The sequence below is a fragment of the Diadema antillarum genome, unplaced genomic scaffold (assembly GCF_040938485.1).
Source record: "Diadema antillarum isolate AM-2024a unplaced genomic scaffold, OU_Dant_1.0 seq00000437_RagTag, whole genome shotgun sequence".
Taxonomy (NCBI): Eukaryota; Metazoa; Echinodermata; class Echinoidea; order Diadematoida; family Diadematidae; genus Diadema; species Diadema antillarum.
Genome location: NW_027271414.1, coordinates 236536 through 255998, shown reverse-complemented (window position 1 = coordinate 255998; position 19463 = coordinate 236536). Strand labels below are relative to the sequence as shown.

General features: G+C 37.3%; 1 protein-coding gene across 1 annotated transcript in view; it reads left to right on the top strand.

Moving 5' to 3' along the window:
* LOC139732568 (IgGFc-binding protein-like) overlaps nt 1-19463 on the top strand; it is a 65878-nt gene that overhangs the window by 45365 nt on the left and 1050 nt on the right. Inside the window, exons 5-7 of the mRNA XM_071643421.1 lie at nt 15932-16042; nt 17438-17534; nt 19027-19149. Coding sequence (XP_071499522.1) covers nt 15932-16042; nt 17438-17534; nt 19027-19132 — 314 coding nt within the window. The 3' untranslated portion in view covers nt 19133-19149. The remainder of the gene's footprint in view (nt 1-15931; nt 16043-17437; nt 17535-19026; nt 19150-19463) is intronic.

The window sequence follows — 19463 nt, the reverse complement described above, 5'->3', positions numbered from 1 at the left end:
AATTGTTGTCACTTCAAATTTGACTTGGGTCAGGTTGAGGATGGTCGTGGTAAGCTGGCTGATACACATAGTCATCTGTCACCCAAAGTCTTACAATCTAGCCTCTACTACATGTAGTTCTCTCTGTATGACAAGTATGTCTACAAGTATGTTTGTCAACACAGTTCTTTTCACATACAGTTTAACATCAATGTTCTGTTCTGTGTAAGGTAAACTTCCATTTCAGCATACCTTATACATAATTGTACATGTTTCTTCTTCTCTAGTCTTAATTTTTTTTTTTGTTTGGTATCTCGTATGTTGTTCTTTGTTTCTCGTCTAGTCCCTCTCTCTCATGCCATGAATAGTAATTACAATGATGATGACGGTGATGATAATGATAGCAATAAATTGTTAAAACTATTATTATTGAATTCATTTAATTGATTGAGGCCAATTTAGGCTATTTATTCAGCAAAATAAAACACAAAAACATACAATATAATAATAGTGGCATTTACGATGAGAGCCAGGCAGCCTTCAAAGCATCTTGTGCTTATACAGTAGGATGCCTACACAGGAAAATATTTGGCTACATTACAAATAATTCTGTGTGAAATCGAGTAGATAAAACAAGACACCATCACATACACTCACACGCACAACACATACACTCACATGCAGTAAGACAGGATAGAAAGTATGTTGTCTAGTCAATCATGGGTAACTGTTAAAAAAAGGAGCACTTCAGTAAGCACTGAAATGTAGAAAGAGTTGTGCTGTATTTCAAAGCGGTACTTTTGCACCTCCCCCCCCCCCCCTTTATGGAATTCCTGGATCCGCTCCTGAGTAACTCAGGACAGTATAAGTATGCTATTAAAAAGGTCAAACCTTCTACTGTTTTCTCTTCTGTTGTCTACAGACTACTACAGTTCAGCATGCAAAATGACCAAGACTGGGAAGCCGTACAGCTGTTGAGACCATATTATGAGATTGTGTGCAAGAGGACAATATCGGTTTGGTGTAGGCCAATCACCAGGTGGAAAAAAAAAAGTGGAAGGAGGTGAAACAGAGGATTGACGCCTGCCACCTTCATGGTTCCATCTGAAGAAGCAAGCTGTTGGTGTGTTTGGAGCTGTGCTGGTCTGCAAACATCAATAGGCCCTACCACGAGGTGAGTTTTTTTTTTGTTTTTTTTTTTTTTGTTTGTTACCTCCGCCAAGGGAGGAGGTTATGTTTTCGTTATGGTTTGTTTGTTTGTTAGTTTGTCCGTTTGCAACATAACTCAAAAAGTAGTTAACGGTTTGGATTAAACTTGCAGGAAAGGTTTAGAATGACACAAGTAACAAACGATTAACTTTTGGTAGTGATCCGAGAATTGTGGGGGAATTTATGAAGGATTTTTTATATTTTGACAGGTAGGGTCAATGAACTTGGGAGTTCAGGCTGCACGTATTTGAGGTTTACATGCGCGCACTAAAGTGCGTGGTCTAGTTTCTGCTAGGGCTAGGCTCGCCATGCAGCTGAGGGTTTATGACGTAACAAAGGCTTTTATATTGGGAAATGCGGCGACATTCAACACACAATGCTATAAGTACATATGGGTGGATGGAAGAACAAGATCAGTGGTGGAAATGAGCTGCATGCTTTGCGGAGGTCTGCGCTCACAGTGCTTTTCTAGTTTTGTTTTGCTTTGTTTTTGTTTTTGTTTTGTTTTGTTTTGTTTTGTTTTGTTTTGTTTTGTTTTTTTTTTTTGGGGGGGGGGGGATAACACCCAGAAAGTCCCCTGAGTTGTCAGATTAAATATTTCCATCCTCATGTTTTGCAAAACATAGCTGTACATGTGATGCAGAGTTCATACAGACTGTTGTAAATGTCCAATACATTATATATTAGGTTCAGAGATTGTTTGCTGGGGAATTTAAAGTGATGCAATATTGGAAAGAAGTGAAGAAAGTCTAATTTCAGCTGCAGCCTCTAGATCATATTATGTATGATGAAAAAGAATAGAAGTCAGTTATAAAAGTCCAAATAAAACATATATTGAAATTGGTGAAATACTTTGTGCACACTAAACTGTACCAATTTTGAAGTCATTCATATTAGAAGTCATGCCTTAGACCTAATCTTTTTGTACCAGCAAGTTCTTGTCCAAAATGTGTTATTGCGATTCTACATAATAAACTATAAACAATTTGAATGTTGAAATTACAATTTGACTACTAGTATTGGTATGACTTTCAGCCCAGGACTGTAATAATGTATCAGAGAGATGAGAGTGATTGTACCTCGGAGTGGACATGAATTTAGTGTTAGTCTGTCTTTAAATGCTATTTTTTTTTTTCAGTTATGAACTAAGCTCCAAATATGCCTTTGGAATTAAATTCTGACCCTCAGCCTACAATTTTAAGCCTCCGCCACGAAGTGTCGCCGGAGGCATTATGTTTTCAGGTTGTCTGTCCTTCCGTCCGTCCTTCTGTCCGTCATAAATTTTGTGGACAGCGTAACAAAAAAAAAAAAAAAAAAAAAAAACCTTTGAGGCATCCTAATAAGACTTGGTATGTATATCATGCATGAGTGAACGAAGTTGTGCCTATTAACTTTTAGGTGCTCATGCTCAAGGTCAAAGGTCAAAAGGTCAAGGTCAAATGGCTCAAAAATTTCACTATTTTTCCCTTATGCAATGCCTGAAGGTTTTTCTTTAAACATGATGCAAACATGTGATACCAAATAAAGATTCTCCAGAGAGTTTGGAATTATGAGTTCAAAGTTCAAAGGTGAGAGGTCAAGTTAAAATGTTGAAATTTCACCCTTTTTTCTCCATATCTTGGAAATGGTTCACGGCATCTTCATAGAATGTAATTACATCTATGCATGTACTTACTAGCAGTGATCATCTAGGGAATGTAGGGATCATGGGTCAAAGGTCAGGGGTCAACAATCAAGGTCAAATCAAAATATCATTTGTTCCCTCATATTTCTGCAATATTTCCAAGATTTTTCTTGAAACTTGATATATTGCCCAATAGAGATTTTCTAGGAAGTTTCTTGCCCAAAGGTCAAGTGAAAGTGCTAAATGGGCCATTCTCAGATTAAGTGTTCAATTCCATGTGAGTAAAACCGAAAAATCAACCACAAAGTAATACATTCAAAGATGTGTTTTCGGAAACTTCAAAACCGGTCAAATACGAAACAAAAAGTGGAACATTCTAAATGATGGCCATTCATCGAGTAAAAATGAATTGAAATAGAGCATCATATATGATTTTTGATCACCAATCAGATACGTTACCACAAATTTACATGTTGTAATGGACTCCTAACTCTGAATTAAATTTATTGTTTTGATCCAATTTCTGTTCAGGAAAAGACATCTGTCCCCCCTAAAGATATTGGGGTTTTTCAAGAGGTAAAAATGTTGTCATCCCTTGCTAATTGGTAGAAATTATTTCTGTGTGGTAGGTTGAAATATGCTTTTTGCTGAAATGAAACATAACCTTAAAATTCACTTTGTATTTTTAGCAAATTTCGCTTACAAATAAAGTTTCGAATCCCACAAATCATGCAAAGGGAACGATCCGATCTGGAATTTCACAGGAAACAAATATGAATTGCTTTCCTGGGGAAATAACTATTGAAAAACATCGAATCACCCTTGGTAACGTATCTGGTAAAATATAAGTAATAATTTTAGTTGTGTATGAATTAATAAATATCACCTGTTTAATTATTTACCTCATGAATTGATGTAAAAATGAATGATGTAAGCCCAAATTAACCATTTTAAACATTGTACGTAATATTTAAACAATGAAATGTAGTGGAAAAGAGCCCTAAATGTGAAAGCTGAGTTCTTCATTCACAGAATATTCTCATCTTACGTCTGAATGTATTTATCCATCTGACTATAAATATTCATTAAGTTTTGATGGATAATGCAAACAAGGTTTAAAAAATATATTTTTGCAGGCACTTAGAAGGAAGTAGGAACAGTCTCTATGAACTCGATATGCTAAACAGTTGTTTGACCTATGGTAACGTATGTGGCTCATCCCTTTTAATCAAAATGAATAAATAATTGTTCAACTTATCAATGAATCTTGAGTAGTTCTTCATATGTTGAAAAACACTAGAATAAATATGCAACAGAACACTGAAACTTTTCTCGGAAGCGTTTCATAAACTACTTTTTACTCTTTTAAAGTTTGGTAACGTATCTGGCGTACCGTAAATGAATCTGTCGGTGAAGTTACAGAGCAATTTCTACTGAATATTCTTCATTTGAACATAACTTTAATTTTTTATGGAAGCGTCATTCTATGCAGAATTGTTTTATGAACACTTTGTTTTACATAACATTATTTGTCACCGTGGGTGCCCTGAATTATACGTAACGTATCTGCTAAATCTGAAAAGCAAAAAACTGATATGCTGAATCTTAGCTTCGTCTTGTAAAATAAACGTTCAAAGTTGTTGCATAGAATATGAAAGTGGCTGGGTTTTATAGAATAGAACTTTGGAGTTTATGAGCACACAACGATTTGTTTGTAAAAACATTTACAATTTCTTTTCAGCATTTTGATTATGTGGTAACGTATCTGTCGGAAAACTTGGCATTAAGTTGTGAGACACTGACGCAGAAAAAAAAAATCATGTGGACGTGTTGATCTTTTTCACCTCTCTGTCCTTTTGGTGTAAGAATATAATCCTGAGGTCCAACAAAACGAAGCATGTAATGTGTAGGGATGAATTTTGACCAGATTTGATCCCCAGAAAGCACAAGACCAATGAGCAAAATTCGGTCACGTATCTGGGGTAACGTATCTGTGGTAACGTATATGGTCGATCATATTATTATGAGAGCGATATCTACCAAATATTTCTCACTTGTACTGAACTTTAATGTTGAATCGATGCGTCATTCCGAGGAGTAATGTATAATATACAATTTGTCTGACATTGCAATATCTGTCGCAGTGGGTGGCGTGAAAAGTATGTCACGTATCTGTCCAAATAAAAGTGTAGAAAACCGATATTTCAAACATTGTACCGTATTCTCAAAAAAGAGCTGTTGCACAAAAAATCTAAGTACTTGCAATGTATGAAGTATATCCTCAGGGTTTCATATACACAGGGTCATTACATAGTCTTGTTATTTTCGCAATGCTGTAACACTAAAAAAACTGGTAACGTATCTGGCGGTGAACTTGGCGACAGGTTTCAAAAGGCTATAAAAAAAGAAGTCAATAACAATTTTGGAACTTTTTGAGTATTGTGATTAGCACATATGATATGCTCATCGTCCATGAAAATGATATTTGGAAAGTGTGTTTGTGGACGGAGAGGAGCAATAAAACATAATTCTGAAATAGCCGGCGACACTGCATTTTGGGGGTCTTAACGAAGTTTAACAGCAAAATTTTATACAATAAGGCAGACAACCGCATTTGATCGTGTTTATTTTTAACAAATAAAGTCCTCGTGATATATTATAAACATTTAAATAGTATCTAATAGGTTTCAAGGAACTGCAAACTGTCATGGAATATCGGCGACACCAAAATTCCGTATTTGAACGCTTTTACTGAGAATGGGCCAAATTTCACTTCTTCTTTTTTTCCATATCTCGAAAGTGACTCAAGATATCATCATGAAACTTAGTACAGATTAATGCATGTTCTACCTGACGGTGATTCTTTCGGGAATTTTAGGGTCATAGGGTCTAAGGTCCAGGGTCAAAGGCCAAGTAAGAATGCAAAAATTGTATTTAATACATGAATTACACTTTTTCTCCATACTTTGAAAGTTACTAAATGCATAGACTTATAAAAGTGTCAAAAGTCAAGTAAAGATTCTCAAATCCCCAAATACAATTGTACCTGCACTCTTAGGCAGTATAGCCATCCATCCAATTAAAGCTAGTGCAAGGAAAGTGAACATTCAACACATTTGTGACAAACCTGTCATTCTAATATTTTGCCAGTTATGTGAAACTGTAATCACACATTGTCAAGATGTTGTACTATAGACCTATTAGGAGAATGATGCATTATGGCAGAGGCATACCGGTCGCCATAGCGACATTTCTAGTTGTTGTTGTTTGTTTGTTTGTTTGTTTGGGGAAGTGAATTGTGTGCTACAGTGTTCAGGTTTGTCCCATGGATTCAATTGAAGCTCTTTTCCTGTTAAATAGATATCAAGAAGTCCTTGTAATTTTCGACAAAGAATGAACCATCTGATTACATTAAATCAGCACAATAACAACAGTAACATACATAGCTATCAAAAATATTTTACCCATTTGAAAGATTTTTTTCTTCTTCTTCCCAGTTATCTAGGTCTAATGGTTTCAGCAGTTTGTTATTATCCTTCTTTAAATTTGAATTTTTATGGTCATGACAAGTATGTGGAGGTGTATTACATTGGAATTTACATTTATTTTTCTCACAAACAGCCGACTAAGAAAAGCAGTGAAGGCATTTTACCTGTGACAAGCATCTCATCATCTGCAGCAACAAGGCATCCAGCAACTGAGTCAGTGTCAGCATGTGCTCAGCCTCCATTACCTGCTCAACCTCAACAATCTGCTCGGCTTCAACAACCTGCATCTTCCGAGCAACAGTATTTAAACTAGGCAGCAAGAGAATGTTGCCTGTGTCACTGAAATATCTTAGTCAAAGACTTTGCAGAGCATCATGACTGTACCATGCACAGGTGTCTTGCCAGATATGTGGCAGAATGTGTCGTGTCCAAGTAGAAGAGACGCTTACTCAAGATATTGAAAAGCACACAACAACACAATCTTTGCCAGCTCTTCCAAGACATTCAGCAATGTATGGTTAGTATCATAATTGATGATTGTCTATTGGCTGATAAAGTTTGTAAAAAAGTTAAAAGTGAAACGTATCCAAATTCCAAATTTCTTTCCTCCATCGTAAATGAACATGCTTGAAATGCTTGTAGAATTGTGGGACAATATTGACATATAACAGCTACACAAATTTACCGTAAAACTTATGGAAGACAATTGATGCATCATTCATTTTGAACTAAGGTCACATGCTCATCATACAAGTGATAAACTGAATTATACTTCTAAGAACTATGTGAATTAGTGTTGACCAGATTCTTTGAGTGATGCTGTATTCAAATTCATGAACTTCCTTTGTCGAATTTTTTTTATGTGAATAATTATGCAGTACCCGCTGCATGCTATAAGGATTAGGACCACCACTTGCTGTCTTGCGTAAGCTCTGTAGTCTAGTGGAGATGATGCCTGTCAGAAAATCAGGAGGCCGTTGGTTCAAATCCTGCTTGAGTACATTATGCCCATGATTTCTATTATTATGGCTGCTGGCAAAACACTGATCAGTTCAGACCTAGTGCTTATTTACGTCGGTGTAGGGCCATTTGTCTGTCAGTTGCAATGGAAGCATCTCGACGCAAGAATTTCATTAATTTGAATAATTGAGCAGTATCCGCTGCATGCCATAAGGATCAGAACCACCACTTGCTGTCAGGCGAAAGCTTGGTGGTCTAGTGGAGATGACGCCTGTCCGAAGATCAGAAGGTCATAGATTCAAATCCTGCTTGAGTACATATGCCCATAATGTCTTTTTGTCATGGCTACTACTAAAAGACACTGATTAGTTCAGTGCTTATTGAAATCAGTGTGGAGCAATATGTAAATCAATTGCAATGATGCTGAATTGTAATGTTGATAAGCAATGATTTCCCAGACATGGCTTTGTATGAATAAGTCTTAGAATAGTGAACAAAATAGATTGTATTTTTTTTATACTTGTCAGCTGTGCGTGATACACATGAGATATTGAAATATTTGTCTGTGAAAATATTCTGCATTGTTTGTTTTGTCATGCAGGAAAGACACAGCCCCCTGCCACAGTATCCCAGCCTCCTGCGGAAGAATCTGTACCCACTGATGAAGAATCTGTGCCCCCTGCTGAAGAATCTGTACCGCCTGCTGAAGATTTATTTTGACACCGCAGTTTTTCAAATTTATATTTCTTAATACTATATAAAAAGTTAAGATAAAAAATTGCCCATTTAGAATTCATTCAAAAGTTTAGAGCTTAAAATCTGATACGCACACACACACACACACAAAAGAAAAAATTATTGTATGTAACTAGCATAATGAACATAATTTAGAGAAAACAACCATGTTTTTGGAAAAAATGCCTCTTTATTCTTGGAGATTATGCGATAGGGAACATGCCTGGCAATTTTCGCCGCGATAGTTTGATGGATGGCCAAGATCTTAAGGAGGAGCCCAAACAACCCTCTCCCCCATTTTCCCCATGGTCGGGCGATTGGAGGTCAAGATCTGAGGAGGGGGACAAATAAGCTCCAACCCCACACTTGGATTAGGAAGGGTTAAATGTGAGTTGTGTATCACAGAATATTTGCATTTATATCTTATATGACAGTGACATGTTGTCATGATACCCTCATCATAAAAGATTTTGGGTTGTCTGTTCAAACTTGTTTTAGCACACTTGCATGAACTAGCAGTAATCTTTCATGATTAATATGATTAACCTGGGAAGATGAAACCTTGAGAAAGTTGACAATGGCTCTTGATATCTTTAAAGGTACTAAACTTTTTTTTGATAATTTCAAGCAATAATATTCATTACCAGCAAAGTCGTGGGTTTTTCCATCAGGACAACATCATGCCAACTCAAAAGCACTGTACATGGTCTAGTGTGTGAAAAAGGTCACATAATTTCACTCAGAATGTAAGGACTGATATATCCCTTAACACTTTAATTTGGTTGGGTTATTTTTCTGTAATGTATATTTGCAGATGACTTCAAGAGAGCAGAGCTCTCCCAGCCCCCCCCCCCCTGCAATTCAGTATACAAAACTGTAAAGTTGGGTGTTTTTGTTTTTTAAAGGAAAAAAAAACCACTTAAAAAAATTGCACAAAAAGGCATATTTTTGGTAAATTTGGTTGATGAAAAAATCATTTTTTTTATGATGCCTCCACCACAAATTGTAACCAGAGACATTGTTTTGGGGTTGTCCATCCCTCCTTCCATCAGTCAGTAATCAGTTTTGTGGACAGCATTAAACTTAAAGGGAACCCAACCCAAAGAGCAATGTGGATTGAGTGATAGCAGCAACATTAGTAGAACACATCAGTGAAAGTTTGAGGAAAATTGGACAAGCGATGGAAAAGTTTTGAATTTTTAAAGTTTTGGTGTTGGAACCGCTGGATAAGGAGGCTAGAGGTTATAACGTATGTGTAGACAACAATTTAACAAATATTAAAGAAATTCCACCAAAATTCACTTTTCTAGCATAATGAAAGAGCACATGACTAACTGTTTTCAGAAAACAAGGGAATACTCAATTTACTCAGTCCACAATTCTCTTGATTCCCTTTAAGAACCATTTTAGGTATCCAAATGAAACTTGGCATAAACGGTGAGTATGAGAGAAGGAAGTTGTGCCTCTCAACTTTTGGTTGCACATGTTCAAGGTCAATGGCCATGGTCAATTGTAAAAAAATTTGTCTGTATACATATTACCTGATAAAGTTGCTCTGGTAAAATTCTGGGCTATGGGATCAGAGGTCAAAGGTCAAATGAAAATGCTAAAATTCTATTTTTCCCATATCTCAGAAATGGCTCATGGTATCATCATGATATTTAGTGGATATGCATGTACTGCCTGACAGTTATTCTTTGGGATTTGGGCGACATTGAGTGAAAGGTCAAGGGTGAAAGGTCAGGTTCAGAGGCTAAAATTCCATTTTATTTGATTACTCTTTTTTCTCCATTCCCTGGAGATGAATAACAAGTCTAGGCACAAGAATACACATAACTCACTGCCCAATGATTCGTAGAGAAAGATTTTTGCCATGGGGTCAAAGGTCAAGAGAAAATGTTCAAATGTCTCATTATGAACTTATTATGAAACTTTTTAAAGGGGGTGGCTAGTAACTGATCAGTGGGAATCAGTGAGAATGCTGGGGGATGATTGTTCCAATCGTGGTGGGATTCAATTTAGAGTATTTCATATATGTGTGAAAATTATTTGCTTCAGAATGGTCTCATATTCAAGTAATGTGCAGTTCAGTGTTTCCAGGTTAGCATGACTGTGCAGTGACGGGGTGATCGTTAATGATCACCCCGTCACTGCACAGTCATGCTAACCTGGAAACATTACTTGAATATGAGACCATTCTGGAGCAAATGATTTTCACACAATAGATCTATATAATGTACTCTTAAATGAATCCCACAAGGATTGAAACAATTATCCCCAGCATTCCCACTGATCAGTTACTAGCCATCCCCTTTATAAAGACATATATGTGTCAGTTTCCAGAATGTTTTATGATTATATCATAAAATTGTTTAGGCTACCAATACTTTGTACCTGTAGTTGCATACTTGTCAGTTGCCTCAGGAAATATGTATAGCATATACAGCTGTATTGCCAGTGTAGGCCTACCAAATAACAATGTATATTATGTTGAATGATTCTGATGACTTATTATGTTTATTGGTAGAGGAATGTTAAGGGGGGGGGGGGGGCTCATCCCCTGGCCTATAGATTTGGTTCATCTCGTGGCATTATTTCATCTGCTCAGTAAAGTAAGGGACCTTTTATGAACATTATGAACTTATTATGAACATTATTAAGACATATATATATATAACATAAATGTCAGAATGTTAAGAAGGGGGAGGGGGGTGGGCTGCTCCCCTGGCCTAGTTTTGGTTTGTCTCGTTGCATTATTTCATGTGCTCAGTGAAATAAGGGACCTTTTATGAACATTATGACCTTATTATGAACACTGTTAAGACATATATGTGTCAGTTTCCAGAATGTTTTATGATTATATCATGAAATTGTTTAGGCTACCAATACTTTGTACTTGTGGTTGCATACTTGCCAGTTGCCTCTGGGAAATATGTCCAGCATATAGGCCCCTACAGCTGTATTGCCAGTGTACCAAATAACAATGTATAATATTATGTTGAATGATTTTGGTGACTTATTATGTTAATTGATAGAGGCATTACATACTTGCCCAGCTCATTTAGGAAACACTTCCAGTTAAATATGTATGTGATATATGCCGCAGGAAATAAGTGACTTTCTGTGACAGCATATGTAGTGAAAACATGGTGTACTTGACAGTTGCATCTGAAAACACTCCAGGTATTCATTGTCTGTGTGCAAAATGCCATGTAACATCTTGATGAATCTTGCCAAATTCATTTTAATGAAGATCGTAGTTTTGAATAAAGAAAATATGAACCTTTTGGTTCAGATCATGTTAAATGAAGGTATGAATTTGTTTTCCTCTCTTTCATTTTCATTTTATGTATTTTACGAGTAAGTTCATGTGTATAATTATGTTGATTGTAAAGTTTTGGTCTCTCCCATATATCAAAAACGAGGCATAGACATCACTTTTCTGTCAATGGTGACATCAACAATTTGATGTACTCTTTCCATGAAATCTTTGAAGGTTTTTGCGGCGGTAAAACATTGGATCGTAGAAGGCTTGAAGGTGCACCGCATATATTTTCAAGATTATATGTTTGGCCCTGAAAAGGGCCTTCCCAGCCCGGATAAGACCTTTTCTAGAAAGAAGTGTTGCACCTTTAAGTCTTATACCACCCAATCTTCCTCCAATTTTCCACAACTTTGAGCTATTACCATCAATCCTCACACAACAGCTACATACTTAAACATGCCAGTCAAGTTCAAATATGAGTGATGTCTAACTAGGTCAAAGGTCAAAGTGAATGTGTCAGTGAACTAGCCCTGATAAGCACTATACTCATAATATTGATGTATATTCTGTAACTTTCTACAGATCTAAGGCTTAGCTTTGACTACCAAACTCATCACAGGTGCATGACCTAAAGATACCAATCAAGTTCAAAATGTGGTTGTCAAAGTCGAACAAGTTCAAATGTCAGATGGTTGAAAATTTTTTCCTCATAGGCAAGGTACTCACAGTATTGAAGTTACATTGGTTGCCAGTAAGGCAGATAATTGCATCTAAGATTTTGTTATATGCAAAGTACTGCATGGTCAAGCACCTGGTTGTCTATCAGAATTAATATTAATAAAATCATATTCATATTCACATAATTTACGAAGTACACAAGAGTTTTAAGTTGCTTCTAAAGCAATCTCACGTAAAACAAAAGTAACTTTTGGGTATTGTACCTTTAGCTGTGCTGCTCCATAACTTTGGAATAAATTACCTGAGAAAATGAGGAAGGCCCCATCACTTGCTGTCTTCAAATCTTTGTTGAAGACTTACCTTTTTCAGAAGCATTTGATTAATTTGTTATTTATTTTTTTTGTGTGTGTGTCTAATCAGTAACAATGTCAGGAGCTCTGTTACATCACAGCACAGTAGAGTATATTTACATAGTAGCTGCGCTATACAGATTTGTCTAATTATTATTATTATCATTATTATTATCATTATTGTTATTATTGAGGTGTACTCATCAATATTTTTTTTCAGATTTGAGCAATGACCACCAAACTCACAAATTAGGTAGGCTAAATAAATAAAAACTGCCAATCAAGTTGTATATGAGTGAAGTCCAACAAATTCAGAGGTCAAATTAATGGAATTAATGGTCGGTGAACTTACTTAATAAGCACTTGAAACAATATAAGGACACATTGTGGTGTACACTCAATAACTTTCCACATTGAGAGCTACGATAGCCACATATTAACACCACATGCATATCACCTGAAGATTCTGCTCAAGTTTGAATATTGGTAAATATTCTAGGAACTAGGTCAAAGGTCAGATGGTCTATGAACTTTCTCCGATTTAGTGTTATATATTGTTTGCTCTCAATAACGAATTTCCACAACTTCGAGCTATGTCCGCAAAACTCAAACATGGGTACATCTGCTAAAGATATATGCCTGTCAAGTACTTGGTTAAATTGAACAATGTAAAAGGTCAGAAGTAAAACTCTAGAACTAATACACTTAAAAAACATTTTAATGACAGAGTGTAATATTTATGTGGGCGAGGACGATACATGGCTTGGTGTTTGTCTGAATTGTCATGAGTTACGTGTGAGTGGATGTTCATCTGTTATCTACAAAAACTTGTTTTTTTTGCGTGGAAGATGCAGTAAAATAAGGTTAAGATTTAAAAGCTTTGAAGTAGGATCCTGAAATATGTTGCCATTTTTCTCACTCTAGGGTGCAAGTCTAGTCAGTATTTGTAAGTATCAAGTTGACCTGACTATTATAAAGGTCAAAGGTCCCAAAATTGAATGATTATATACAGAAAACCAAGTATTTTTCAGTATATTTTGTAGAAATCCGTGGTTTTTTTTTTCTCCCCCTCCCTTCCCCCTCCTTCCCCTCTTTTCCCCCTTCCTTTTTCCTTCTTTTTCCCCCTCCAAGCAGTCCATTATGCCCTGGTTCGAGCGCAGTAGTTTAGCCATCAGTCGTCATCGCAAACATCTCTCCGTAAGAGGTGGAACAGAGCGTAGGCGAAAATTCAAGTTAAAGCCTCTATCTTTTTTTTTTTCAGTTATGGTTTGTATTCATCAAGTTTCACCGTCTTAAGCCATCTAGCTGAAAAGGGGCATCTTTTTTTTTTCAAAGAAAGAAACTTTTTTCCGAGTTTATTTATTGATTTCTGAAGACAGCGTTCCACGGTTACCTGGAACCTGTAAATAGGAATAGTGTAATTATATATATATAATTCACGCTATTTTTGAATTCGAGATAGAATGAAACTTTGGAGGAAGGTATTATATTCAATTTCATTTCATTTTCATCATTTTTCATTTTCCAACAACAAATACTGTACATGCAATTAAATGATTTACAAGGTGATCAACTCTGTGATATCAAGGAATTGGAAAACGTTGATTTGTTCAAACATAACTAACAAAACACACACACACATTATGTGTTTGCAAATATATATATATATATATATATATATATATATATATATATATATATATAGTACAATATATAGTAGGATGGAAGGCGTTGCTTTATTAGTGACTTAGCTGGACAGTCTGTTTCGGCCGAAGCCTCGTCAGCAACTAAATCAGTTTCTTGTTAAAGTACAGTGTAAGACATACGGCTCTGGTGCACTCAAGCAAGCAAACAAAAGATACAAAAGATACAAAAAATACATGCACGTGGCTACTTAACAGCACAATAAAGTTGATAATGACACTGGTACTGGGCTTAAGGCAGGGGTAATACACTTGTATGGCTCAGATTGTTACATGTGGAAGCCGGGGAGGTGGGGGGGGGGGGGGGGGGGGGGGGGGAGCTAACCAAGCTCTGCGAGGGAAAACTTTTTCTTATGTTTACATGTTGAAATGAGTTCTGTTCTTGAGTTCAGGATTGCTGGTTTCTTGTTATAGTGTGCATATTGTCCATGCAGCTGTAGCTTACTTTCAGAGTGTTCCTGTTGCATATCTTGCTGAGCTGGTGTCCTTTAGGGAAGTGGTGCTCGACGAGGGCTAGGAACTTCCTCCCGATGTTTGTTTTAACATGTCTGCTGAACGGGGGGTTGAACCACGTTATGTTTCGTTTCCCCCGTTCAGCAGACATGTTAAAACAAACATCGGGAGGAAGTTCCTAGCCCTCGTCGAGCACCACTTCCCTAAAGGACACCAGCTCAGCAAGATATGCAACAGGAACACTCTGAAAGTAAGCTACAGCTGCATGGACAATATGCACACTATAACAAAGGCACACAACAACAAAATAATCAACAACAGTCAAGAGCAAGCCAGGGACTCCTGCAACTGCAGAAAGAAGGAAGATTGCCCGATCCCTGGGAAATGCACAGCCAGGAACATCATATACGAAGCGAAGGTAGCGACCCCAGACGATGAGAAAATATACATCGGCCTCACCTCAACCTCCTTCAAATCCAGATATGCCACACACAAGGCAAGCTTCACAAACAGGGAAAAGCGACACCAGACAGAACTGAGTAAACACATTTGGGGACTGAAGGATGAAGGCACTCCCTACTCACTCACATGGAGGATCGTCAGGCACGCCCAACCGTACTCGCCCAAAACAAACCGCTGCAACCTGTGTCTATGGGAGAAATACCACATCATCACGGCCAAGAAACCAGCAATCCTGAACTCAAGAACAGAACTCATTTCAACATGTAAACATAAGAAAAAGTTTTCCCTCGCAGAGCTTGGTTAGCTCCCCCCCCCCCCCCCCCCCCCTCCCCGGCTTCCACATGTAACAATCTGAGCCATACAAGTGTATTACCCCTGCCTTAAGCCCAGTACCAGTGTCATTATCAACTTTATTGTGCTGTTAAGTAGCCACGTGCATGTATTTTTTGTATCTTTTGTATCTTTTGTTTGCTTGCTTGAGTGCACCAGAGCCGTATGTCTTACACTGTACTTTAACAAGAAACTGATTTAGTTGCTGACGAGGCTTCGGCCGAAACAGACTGTCCAGCTAAGTCACTAATAAAGCAACGCCTTCCATCCTACTATATATTGTACTACATGGGCTCCTATATAGTTGAGCACTGTCAGCCATATTGCAGTTCACACTCTACTTACGTATATATATATATATATATATATATATATATGTATGTATAATATATGCATACTATATATGTACATAATACGTGTACTTTTCTTTTTTGGCAGTTTTAAATGAGATGAAAAAAAAAGATGCAAATCCATGTTTATCCGGTCTTGGTATTGGTGTATGCTTAGTAGAACTCTTAGACCAGCTGCTGAGATGGGCCAATTAAGTTTGCCAGATCCAAAATGCAATGACTTGATGTCAGTCTGACATTGTGTTGCGATCCTAAAAAGATTACGGGCCCAAAATTTGTCGATGTTGGTATAGGCCCTATAGGTGGATAGGTTGATGACGTCAATACCTTGGTCTTTCCCCACAGGTGTTCAGGAAGAGTACGAGTGCCCCGAAACTCACCGCCGGCCACGCCCTACAGGCCCACCTGTCCCTGAGGGACCCGGAACAGGGCCTGGAGGCGAGGGAAATATGGAAGGTAATGCTGTGATTATTGTGGATACCATGGCTACCTTGGTCAAGATTCCTTGATTACTCCCGAATCTCACCCCCCCCCTCTCTCTCTCTCTCTCTCTCTCTCTCTCTCTCCTGCACATTCCCACACGCCCATTTGTGATGTCACCGACGGCCGTCCCCACACTGTATAGGCTTGGTCGCACTGTACTCCTCAGTATTACGGAGGAGCGAACCCAAAGTATGAACCTCACCTCCCTGGTATAAAATGAGTCGAGGGAATTGAGGGAATTCTGAAAGCACATCATCGAAATTTAAGGAAAATCGGAACATCCGATAAAAAAAGAAAATATAGGAACTTTTAAAGTTTTGGTTCTGCCATCGCCGGAATAGAAGACAACAATACTAACGTCTTTGTGACGTCATGTATTGAAAACGACATGAAAATATTAAAGACAACAACATATTTCTTCATAGTAAAAGAGCACCTGACTTTCTTCTTGCAAAAAGCAGGGGGAATGATACTATCCATAGCATATATCAGCTAACATAAAATGTTAGTACCTATAGCCGAGGAAGTATGTTCTTTTCATAGAGAATGAAATTTTGTGGAATTCTGTTGAGATTTTCTTTACGTTTTCCATACATGACGTCACGAACTGCCGTTACGTCACGAACTGTGGAAGTCTTGTCATCCAACGATGGCTGCGCAGAGCTTTTAAGAATTCATTGCTTCTGAACGGACTGCCTGATTGTCTTCAAAGTTCGCTAATTATTTTGTTCTTACAATGATGCTGCATTTAGTCAGTCCACATGTTTATTGGGGTTTCTTCCCCGTTTACTTTAGAAATTATTTGCGATTCCTTTGCATTCTTCCCACTTCAAACGACCTCTCTTGATAGCGTAAAAAGCAGTATTGATTGCAGTGCACTCTAAAGAGACGGAGTGTTGGGTTTAAAGGTATTGTTTACCATTGGGAGCAGTGATTTAAGATAAAAATGTTTGACCTATCACTTTTGATTAGTATGTGTAAGTCGATTTTTTCACAAAACATCTTACCATAATTCGCAATAAAGCCTAATATATAGAGGGAAACAATATTTTTATAATTATTGTTCACATTTTTTACATGTAATATTGATTATAGTGATTAACATTTTTACATTGGTTGTTTGTATCCTGAACTCACATTATCTAGTATCAAATATTTTAAAGCACAATAATGCTGTGTTTTTGTTTCATCTGCAGATAGTAAATACAGTACTGCCTTTGAATACATTTGTGCATAATGAACAGTAATTGAAAATTACCATATTCTGTTCAGTTGCAATATTAATGGCAGCTGAGGTTCCTCATGCATTGGTTCTATACTTGACTTATTACGTCATAATACATTTCCTGATCTGTTTGCTTCTTCCAGCTTGTTCATCTAAGGGCGTGGTCGTTCTCGCTGCCATTCTGCCTGCTCTCATTGTCTTCATCATTATGGTCATCATCCTAGTCTTCGTTCTTTACAGGTAAGCGATCTTCCTTTGCCTTGAAATCATTGCAGTTAAAAGTATCCTGTTTCAAGTAAATAGATAAATGGAGTCACGCTTTAATTCTTGCTTTGTTTTCTTTTTTAGCTCCACGTGTTTTTCACCAAATGAGCACACAACAAATGTATCTCTTTAGTCATGGATTTTGGATTTGTTTTGGATTTTTTTTGGTGATTTCGAATTCAAATTCGAATCACAGGTACACATCACACACATTCACACACCCACACACACACACACTCACACTCACACACACTCACAAGCGAACAATGATATTGACTGTCAACGGATAATTTGATTATCGACCTTTACCATCATCGCTCCTATTCAAGATTGTGGCGCTTATTTCGATGTCTGATTGTGCTCTTTCTGATGGCCCTTGACCTATCATTGATTACGTGTAACTTGCAAAAATGATGTGCATGTTAACTTTTTCTGTAGTGCTGATATCATAGGTAGAGTCGGTCGGTCCCGTCCGAATATGTGTATTATTTTGTGCATGTCATCTTTTGTCCATTTTCTCCCCTTCCTATTTTTTGTACATTAAGTTTCAACCAATCTGGTTTCACATACTTTCTCCATTGCTTTCATTTATACAAGGGAGCATCTATCTGTCATGTTTGTAGTATTATAATTTATGCAAATGTATGTTGGATAGTCAAATCAGTGGAAAAAATAGATGTATGTCCCTATTCGTATGCTCAACTGTGTACATACTGAAAAGTTTCAGTTGTACATCTCGATATTTCTTCAGTAGTGAGTTGTGAATCCAATTGGCGGTGCATGTGGTCCATTTTTTTTCTTTTATTCGAATATTACGCAGAGGTGGACTGTACAAGAACTTTTAATCAGCCAACGTGGAAGTCATGAAGTGCAATAAAAAGTTGGAAACGTAGGTGGGCAGTAAATTGCATTTGGAAACTCGAGAATGCACATTGATTGTGACTGTAGATGTAGCATTTTACTTTCCGTCATAACAAGCACTCACTCCTCTCTTAAGTTCCTCCCCTTTAGACATTAACTAGCTTGATCCTCTCACGACACAAGCATCGCTTACGCTAAATTTATTACTCAACATCAATGTAGACATCCGTTTGGCTTGGGCGATTTCTCCATCATTATCGTTTGCACGTATCGATCACAAGTAGAATACATTATGCTTCACTCTGCGCATGTGTTGCCGATTGGCGACGCTGCTTTGAATGATTTTACAGAATATTCCACGCACTCCTCTCAATAAATGCGTTCGAGGCAAACAAGGTATCCAACAGAAATGATTTCACATCCAACAATTTGATCCGAATGTGCATACCCTTTTTGAATGCAATTTGCAGCTCTACCACAACTATTTGGATTTATCACAACTCGGCGATCCAATTTTTAGCCACTCTCTGATTAGCCTCATGTCAAGACGTTACAATGATTAATACATTCGTGTTTGATGTCCCTCTTCTTGTATTTCCCTTTGGAGGAGTCCCTCTTCGCCGGAACTCGAAAAGTTCAAAATGTTTTTTAGGGTAAACCCAAGAGAGCGGACTCTCTCTAGATGTTCGTTCGTCCGAAACGGAAGTCTATGATCTATAGGGGTTGTGAGGTATGCCTTCGAAAACGTTCCAATCAGAGCATGCGACTATGTTGCCAAAATTCATTTGACGAAGTTTTTTCAGTTCTTCTACGTTGGCTGAAATTCACCGCATGACCGCACACACGTTCGTTTTTGTTTTTCTTTGTTTTTTCACATTTTGTTTTATTTTCTTGGCACGCATCTATATTTCCCCTCTTATTTTCTTCCAATTTCACTATTTTTGCTCAGCATTTTTTTTTTTTTTTTTTTTAGTATTTGCACCTCATAACTCATGCCATTAATGGCAGAGTTGGAATGCGCAATCCTTTGACCTAAGCACATGC